Here is an 8,779-nt window from a genome sequence, read left to right as displayed (position 1 = left end):
CCGAAGACCAACCCAGTCTTGTATGAATACAATTCTGACATCTTTACAATGCACAATGCTTCGATTCCACATGAGCCTTAAACAATGAGGTCAGAGGTCTTCCTGAGTGAGTTGATAGTCATTATAATTTCAGTTTGCAATCAATTTTCGGCTTTACCTCCTTCTTCATCGTTTCTGAATGAGAATGCTTCGCTTGATTTGCCAAATCTTGAGTCGTTATAATCCAGAGTTTGCTGATCCCTCACTGCATACTATACTATACTGTATGTAGTCTGACGATACTCTCAACCCTGCAAATACAACCTTGCCTCCCATGGCCTCAACACCCTCTTGTCTCCTTCGGCAGCAACTCTATCTTTTACATCGTCATAGTTTCCGACTCTGATCTTCAAATCCTCTCCAGGGATCTTGACCTCTTGCTCTTCGCTGGTAAAGTTCAACGCCACGACAGCAGCCCTTCCATCTCTTGTCTTCTTATACACGAAAGTCTTTTCGTTCTCCTCATCAAACAACTCAAACGCACCATGTGTAAGCAGGTCTCCCTCCTCCTTGCGTAGCTTCAACATCGCCCTCCAGAAGTTCAGCACGGAGCCGGGCTCCTTCTCCTGCTTCGCGACGTTGATCTCGGGGTACAGCTCGTGGACCCGCATCCACGCGCCATCCGTGTTGTCCGTGAAGCCCGCGTACGGCGAGTCGTCCCACTGCATCGGGATGCGCGCATTGTCGCGGCCCATCTTATTGATGCTGTCCATGACATACTCCAAGAACTTGCTGCCCTCGCCGTGCTCCCGCTTGATGTCGTTGTAGTAGTTCTGGCTCTCAATGTCCTTGTAGTCCTCAATCGGCCAGTCGCGCGGCACGTTGATCATGCCGATCTCCTGCCCCTGATACACGAACAGGGTGCCCGTCATCGAGCACATCATCAGCGCCAGCATCTTGGCCGACAGCTCCCTCCACTCGGGCGCGTCGCTCGCGAACCGCGACACGGAGCGGCCCTGGTCATGGTTCTCGCAGAAGGCCGTCGTCCAACCGTCGGTGCCCTCGATGAACTGCTGCCACTTGGCGACGATGTTCTTCATCTCCGGCAGCTTCCAGTCGACGCCCTGGTACTTGTAGCTCTTGCCCTGGCCGACGTCGACAATGTCGAACTGGAAGACCATGTCGAGCTGCCTGTCGCCGGCGCTGACGTATCTGAGGACGTGCTGCGGGTCCGGGGTGTGCGGGAGCTCGCCGACGGTGACGGTGTCGTAGTGGTTGAGCACCTTGTTGTTCATCTCGCGCAGGAACTCGTGTATCCTGGGGCCGTTGCAGTAGATCATGAAGGCCGGCTGCTCAAAGGCGTTCTTGTTGATGATGGGGGCGTCTCTGTACTCGACACCCTTGCTGTACATGTTGACCGTGTCGATGCGGAAGCCGTCGACGCCTTTGTCCAGCCAGAAGCGCATGGCGTTTTCATAGATGGCTTCGCGGGTCTCGGGATTCTCCCAGTTCAGGTCGGGCTGCTCTTTGGCGAAGAGATGGAGGTAGTACTCGCCCGTTCCCTCATCCCACTCCCAGGTGCTGCCGCTGAAGTGGCTTCGCCAATTAGTTGGGGGCAGCCGCGTGCCATCCTCGGCATAGCGAGGAGGTCGCCAGATATACCAGTCCCGCTTGGGATTATCTTTCGACGACCGGGACTCTTTGAACCACGCATGCTCGTCAGAAGTATGGTTGACCACCAGATCCAGAATCAGCTTCATCCCCCTCTTATGGCACTCCTCGATCAAGACCTCCATGTCGCGAACAGTGCCATATGGTCGGTGGACGTCTTGGTAATCGGAGATATCGTAGCCCATATCGACCTGCGGACTGGCGTACATGGGCGATACCCACACCACATCGACACCTAGGTCCTTCAGATAGTCAACCTTGCTGATGATTCCCGGGACGTCTCCCAGTCCGTCTCCGTTGGCGTCCTTGAAGCTGGCCGGGTAGATCTGATAGATGACGGCATCCTTCCACCAGGCCCTATCGGCCTTGCCGGTTGTGACCGAGCCCATTTCGAACAATCAAGCTGCTGCTGCTGCTGATGCGAATCGATTGAGGTATAAGACGGGGAAAAGATGACAGAATACGACGCGGCAGCTAACGACGACAGAATTCTAGCTATCAGAACGGGGACTGGGGGGAGAAAGAGCATGCGAGGAGCTATGTCCTGGAGCTTGGTGGTCTTAAATAGGTGAAGTTCCCCATACCGGCCGCGCCAATCTAAATAATTAGCCCCCAAAGCTCCCCCGGTTCTGCAAGACACCACGCACACACACTGGAGAGCGGGACACGAAACGTCGTAAGTGGGCTCGGAGCGGGATGATCGTCCACTCGATCGCAGGCTGGTGCATGCAAGCGCCGGACGCGGCAATCGCCTCACTGGGCTAAAGGAACGCACGCTGCGTGGTTGTGTAGTGTACTGCGGTAGTGCAAGGTATGGAGGTGGGTGGTGGCGCCGGGTGGACGGTGCTTGGTGCGGTGTGCTGCCCACCGCAGGGCAAGGGCAGCAGCTGCAGCGCCCATCAACAAGCATGGAACCTACCCAAGGTGTGATAAGAAGCCTGTCAGGGCCCGCGGGGGAGGAGGGACGGCCAAATGGATGGCAATTGGCTGTCCCGAGATCAATTCTCGCTGGAACGACGACAACCACCAATGGGCAGAGACGCGCCGGTGATGGGCGGGCAAACTCTCGCTGAATTGCAACTACACACACCAACCGCAGACTGCAGCAGACTGAGTGCGAACGCCTCCATCAACCTGTCTCAAAACCAGGCGTGACGTCTAAACATGCGGCGGACCTTGAGCCGAGCAAACCAGAAAGTGCTTGGGCTTGCCCCTCTGAGCAGTAGCGGCAACTGACGCCCCGTGATATCGATCCACTCCCCGCGCCGAGCGAGGGGTAGCAAGCATGCTGATGCTGGGGGACGGGAACATGGAGAACCAAACCTCTGGTTCGTCCACGATACCCCCTCGTTGACGTCCATCACCAGCTCCGCTCTTGCGGAGTTTCTCCGACGACTTGCGCCAGTCCAGTCAGATAGTGCTCATGACCAGACTCGACTCGACTCTAACGTCCTGCTCGTCGTCTGGCGTTGCGACGGTCGACGTCTCGTGCATCTGCACTTGCTCGCTCGACTCCAATAGAGGAAGGATACGTGCATGGCGTATCACGAAAGCTTCGAGGTGCTCGGAAACCTTGTTGGAACCCCACCGGCAGGCATGCTGCCACGCTACTTACCGACCACGCTGCCACGCCAATGTCGCTTGATTTTGCCGCTTGAATTTCCCGCTTAAACCCGCTCCGACATATTCCAACGATCCGGAGCGCGGGGTTCATCGATGAAGTCGGGTTCGGTCTTGCTGGCGCTTGGGCGAACCCCCGCGGGGGAAATGCCGCCGTTGTAGTCAGCTTTTACTGTGCAGTCACCAAAGCACACCAGTCAGTCTAGTCCGTCTGCTCGCTCTACGAAGCCTCCCCTCGCGACTCAGTTCAACAACGAGGCAAGGCCCCGGCGCCGGCCCGTGAAAGTTCGCATGCACATCCGTCGGCAGATCCCCCGAAACTGCTCGGTTTCTCGTGTCGGTAATTCATTGTCCCATTTTATGTAATTCCCATCCTATCATACCTATACTACACTCCGCCGAAATAGACGCAGACGCTTTTATAAAATTCCGGCCACCTGATGGCTGTACTTGCGATTCCGTCTGCCCACCTCTGATGTACCCAAATCCAGTCTCTGAGCCATTACCTGCCTCTACTCGTCGTCGTCGTCTGCCATGCTGGTGTCTGCTGCTGGACGTGCCTCGTCGTCAGAGTGGGCGTCGGCACCGTTCTTGGTTGGACCCTCATCTTCGTCTTCCTCGTCACTGTCAATGACTCTGCCTCTTCTCGACCGTGAAGCCTGCTGCCGCCTGCTGACACCAGCATCCTCATCGTCGTCTTCATCGTCGTTCTTGTTGTCCACATCCATCCGGTCATCCTCGTCGCCATTCTTGTCTCCAGCGTCGGATAACGGAGAGCCAGCCTTCTCAAGAGCCCTTTCTGCGCGCTCGAGGGGATCCTCATCGTCGTCGTCGTCGTCGCTGTCCACGACGATTTCGGCGGACTTGTACTTGGTGTTGTTGACGGATTCCTTCTTTGTGAGACGGCGCTTCTTTTTCGTGGGACGTTCCTCTCCAGATTCGTCGCCATCGGTTTCCGCCCTCTTCTTGCGAGACCCCCTCTTTGGACGACTTTCACCATCGCCTCTCGGCGCCGGCTTCTTCTTCCGCTTCACCTTCTCGCCCGTTTCCTCGTCTGTGGTCATCTCAGCCTCCTGACGAGCCTTGTCCTCTTCGGCGCGGCGCTCGGCAATCTCTCTGTCCCTTGCAGCAATCTCCTCTCTTTCCCTCTTGATCTTCTCTTGCTTTTCTCGCTCCTTCTCCAGAGCTTTCTGGCGCTCCTCTTCGCGCCGGCGAAGCTCCGCTTGACGTTGCTCCAGTGCGGCTTGTAGCTTCTCCTTGTTCTTCTCCTCATACTCCTTCTGGCTGGCGATGGCTCTCTCGAGTTGTTTGCGTTGCGTGTTGCGAGCCATGTTGGCACGCTGTTCGACGTCATGCTTGGGGTAGGGGGTCTGGGGGTGGCCAGCAATCTCGTCCAGTGCTGAGATGGCAGCCTCGAGCCCGGCGGCGGCGTCCTGAAGTTGCGCCACCGTGCGCTGGTTCTCACTCAGCGCATAAACCATTGTCGCCATCTGGATCTGCACAAACGCAACATTGAACTTGTAGTGGACTTGATCCGGAGCAGCTTCAAGAGCCTAAATGTCACAGAATTAGCATCGTAGTCAGCAGAGCTTAGACGGGGGTATATTACCTTCTTGGCATACTCGAGGGACTGTCGGTAAGCATCCAGGTCGCGCTCAGAACGGCCCTTATTGAGCCAAGTGCGGCCTAGGCAAGCAAGAATGACGGGGTCGTTGGACTTGCCCTCCTTTGACAGCGCCGTCTCGTAGTTCTCAATAGCCTTGGTCCATTGCCTCAGCTCAGCGTAGATGTGGCCCAAGTTGACGTAGACATGGGCATCCTTGATGGTGTCCCTGATCTTGACGAAGATGCCAAGAGCCGTCTTGTAGTCCTTCTTGTCCTCCACCAACGCAATGGCGATACCTTGTGCTGCGTAGGCGTTCCTGGGATCCAGAGAGAGGGCCTTCTCGAAGAACTCAACCGCCTTGCTGTAAGTTGCGCTCCGCTTGGCTCTGTCACTGTCCGATTCGCGGCGCATCTCTCGCGCCTGGATCAAGTACAGGTTACCCATACCGACCAGAGCGTATCGGTCGTGCTTATCATAGTTCTGCAGAGTGTGCTTGTAGTGGCGGAACTCGTGGTCCTCGTTGATGTTGTGCGGCCGCTTGCGCGAGTGAACTTTACCCATGTACCAGCCATACAGAGCGCGAACCTCGAGGTCTTGCGGGTTTTCTTGGTACAGCTTCGCGACGGCATCCGGGCCTTCCTTGTTAGGGTTTTTCCTGAGCTTGATATATGCCAGTCGTGTGCGAGCGTCGGTGTAATCATCATGGCGCTTGAGCAAGCCGTCGTAGACCTCAATGGCCTCGTCGAGAAGACCACGAGACTCGTAGCTGCGGCCGAGGTTGAAGCTGATCGTAGTGACGAGAGCATCAGTGTCTATCTCTGAATCCTTTTCGCCGATCTTCATACAAGCGCCCAGGGCAGCCTCAAACATTTCACTTGCTTGCTCATGCCTCTCCGCCTGGGAGTAGAAGCACCCGATGTTGTTGAGAAGTTGTGGCGGCAAGAACTTGCGCAGAGCAGCGCGCTTCTCAGCTTCATCTTCGATATCCTTCGGTTGCTCCTCCTCAGGAACCTGCTCGAGCTCAAGTTGCTCGACTTGGAGAAGACACTGCTGAGCCTTGTCCGGGTACTCGGTCTCATAAAGGCGAGCGAGATTGAGGAGAACCGCGGCATCGGGAGACATGCTCTTCTTGGAATCCTTCCAGGCACCGCGAACTCCTTCAAGCAGACCAATTGCCTTCTTCATCTCAGCCAATTTGTCTTCCTTGCCATCGGCGTCCTGGTTGGCAAAGACCTCTTCGGCATACAGAGTTCCCAGCAATATCATGGCCTCGTGACTCTTGGACTGCTGAATTATCTTCTCCAAACGCAACTTTGCCTCGCCCAAATCGCCTCTCAACACGGCAAGCTGAGCAGCACCAAACTTGGCCGGCAAGTATCCACGCTCAGAACCTCCACGAGCGTCGTCGGCCCGGCGATAGAAGTCACTTGCGCGGTCCGGGTCGCCCGTGTAGTGTTCCTTTCGTGCCAGCAGGTACCAGCCGTCGCTAGCAATGGCGTTGACATCCGTGTATTGAATCGCCTTGTGCGCGAGAGAGTCGACTGTAGGCAGCTGTTTGCGGGACAGGAAGTAACCAGCGAAGGTGGCGCATGTGAGGGGCATGTTCTTGTCGAGCTTGAAGGACTTTTGTGTGTATTCGGTCATGGCCTTCTTGTAGAGACGAAGAAAATCGGGACTGTTGGTGGGAATATGGCCACTGGCGTCGAGGTAGTAGAGACCGAGAAGGATGTTGCCGACCTTGTGATCGGGGTTGATCTCGAGAGATCGCTCCCACGCTAGCTTCGCGTCATCCTTGAAGCCAAGCTGCCAGAAGCAGCATCCAATGCCGATTCTCGGATCGGGGTCGACAAAGTCCGGCATCTTCTGCAGAACATCTTGGTAGCATGCCAAGGACTCGGGATATTTTCCAAGCGAGAAGAAAGTGCGCGCTTTGCCCATCATCGCCAACATATTCTTGCCTCCGGAAACTCGAATCGCGTCTTCGAAAGCTTTCAGTGCCGATCGCAGAAGGTCTGCCCTCTCGGAATCAACTTGGCCGTGCCCAGCCGTCTTCGGCGTCTGCAGCGATGCCTTGAGCAACTGGAGAACACCACGGGCGAGGAACAGAGGAGGGAACGCGGGGTTGATGCGCGATGCATCGTTGAGTGTCGAAGTCGCCAGCTGCAGGTAGTATTCTTTCGTCTTTGCCTCGGAGGCTAGCTCGCCATCGGGGGGCAGGCGCGGCGCCTCGCGGCTCTTCCACAAGTACATCCAGCAGAGGCAAGAGACCATGCTAAGCTTCTCCTTGGGGCCGTTGTCGCGCATCGCGTTTCCACCACGAACCAGCATTTCGATGGCATGGTCGATCTTCTTCTGCTTGGCGTAGGCCAGCGAAACGGTCATCCAGTAGGTACGAGCGGCGCGCTCATTTTCGAAGAGGGTGCAAAGTTCGGTCGGGTCGTCGAATAGCTCGAGGAGATCGATTTCGACGGCCTCATCTTCGGCTTCGCCCTGAACAGGAACGTCGATGGCAGCCGGGATGTCAGAGAACCGTTTGCTGACTGGCGCACTCGTTGTGCCATTGGCACCGTTCATCGCGCCGTTCCGGTGGGCTGACATTGTGGCGGATGAGAGGCTATGACATGCCTCGGATGGATATGGCGATGGGATGGGTTGACGAGAAAGCAGTAATTAAGAAATTCGGGGGAGCTGGGATGAGGCTGAGGAAAGGATCACTCAGTCGCGTTGGCCTTGCACAGGTGGGTCTGTAAAGACACTAGTGGGGCTCTCCTGCATTCACCGAGCTGCTGCCAATGTATGCTTTGATTGGCTGATGTATTTGAAGTAGACAGTACTTTTGAAGACCAGACTATTGCCCTGCGTCTCAGGTACCGAGGACCTAGCTAGCTCACTTACACGCACCTACAACTACCATACACTTGGTCGTTCTTTCCCTTCCAGCATGAATCACGAAGAAAAATATGAAGGTGAAGCTTGAGTTTGATGGAATCACTAGTGAGATTTTGATCCAACTTCGGTTCATAGTTCAATTCACACGGAGGCTGCGGAAAACTTTTTTTCAATAGTGAAATGAATGTGTTTGAAATTGGAAGAGAGCAGTAAAGAACGACTAACACCTCCTTCCCCCAAACATTGCTCCTAGTTGAGGTCTGGACCGTCTCTCGACCGTCTCTCGACCGTCTCTCTGATATCCCACTTCAAGCCATACGCAGTCTTCTCCCACTCCTCCTCATCTCAAATCAGAACGCCTCCACCCTCATCACCGATCCTACTTGAGCTGTGAAGACTCCATCATGCCAGCCATCTCTTCATCCGGGGCGAGACTCAACTCTTGGGTCCTCAGATCACATTTTGAAGATTCGAGTCGAATTTTCGCACGGCAAGCCGAGGAGCCGACCGGGCCACTGCCTCCCACATCGCCAGATTCAGACACCACCTGCTTTGGATGGGGATGTCTTACAGAGGCTCAACAGGCCGGAATTATCGTCTGCATCGCCGTGGTCTTTGCTGTGTTTGCATTCTCTCTATGGTTCTTCCTCAAGTCGAAGAAAAAGAAGAAGGAATGGACAGATCAAGATTTCGTTCTCGTCCGCAAGGCACGCCGCCGTCGGCGCAAAGTTGATAGCCGGGCCAGCTCCATCGTTACTCAGCCATCGATTCCGTTCAGACATAACGGACTTTCTGTTATACAACAGCCACCGCCAATTATGATCACTCCCCCGACCTTCTTTCATATTCCCCCACCCCCTCCACCGCCCGTTCCGGTTTATGTACCGACGCCGATGCCGATCCCGGCGCCGATACCTCCGCCTCAACCTATGTACCCATTGGTCTACCAGCCATATCTAAACCATGGCGTGTCTATTCAAGGCGGCTATCAACACCCGTTCCCGCCTCAGAGAA

At 55.5% G+C, this 8,779-nt stretch overlaps 2 protein-coding genes across 2 annotated transcripts; both read right to left on the bottom strand.

Annotated features, from left to right (window-relative positions):
• Positions 1 to 284: 284 nt before the first annotated feature.
• Positions 285 to 2,039, bottom strand: COL26b_002955 (uncharacterized protein; the record flags this gene model as incomplete). Its single annotated transcript, XM_053175861.1, has 1 exon — positions 285 to 2,039. The coding sequence occupies one exon, from the start codon at positions 2,037 to 2,039 to the stop codon at positions 285 to 287; it is 1,755 nt and encodes a 584-aa protein (XP_053040290.1).
• A 1,743-nt stretch (positions 2,040 to 3,782) lies between these two features.
• COL26b_002954 (uncharacterized protein) lies at positions 3,783 to 7,474 on the bottom strand (the record flags this gene model as incomplete). The annotated part of the gene is made up of 2 exons (XM_053175860.1): positions 3,783 to 4,823; positions 4,880 to 7,474. The coding sequence occupies 2 exons, from the start codon at positions 7,472 to 7,474 to the stop codon at positions 3,783 to 3,785; spliced, it is 3,636 nt and encodes a 1,211-aa protein (XP_053040289.1).
• Between the last annotated feature and the right edge of the window lie 1,305 nt (positions 7,475 to 8,779).

This window comes from Colletotrichum chrysophilum, assembly GCF_026319265.1.
Source record: "Colletotrichum chrysophilum strain AFK26 chromosome Unknown scaffold_15, whole genome shotgun sequence".
Classification (NCBI taxonomy): domain Eukaryota; kingdom Fungi; phylum Ascomycota; class Sordariomycetes; order Glomerellales; family Glomerellaceae; genus Colletotrichum; species Colletotrichum chrysophilum.
Note: the sequence above shows the minus strand (reverse complement) of the source record. Positions and strands in the feature narration are given on the sequence as shown.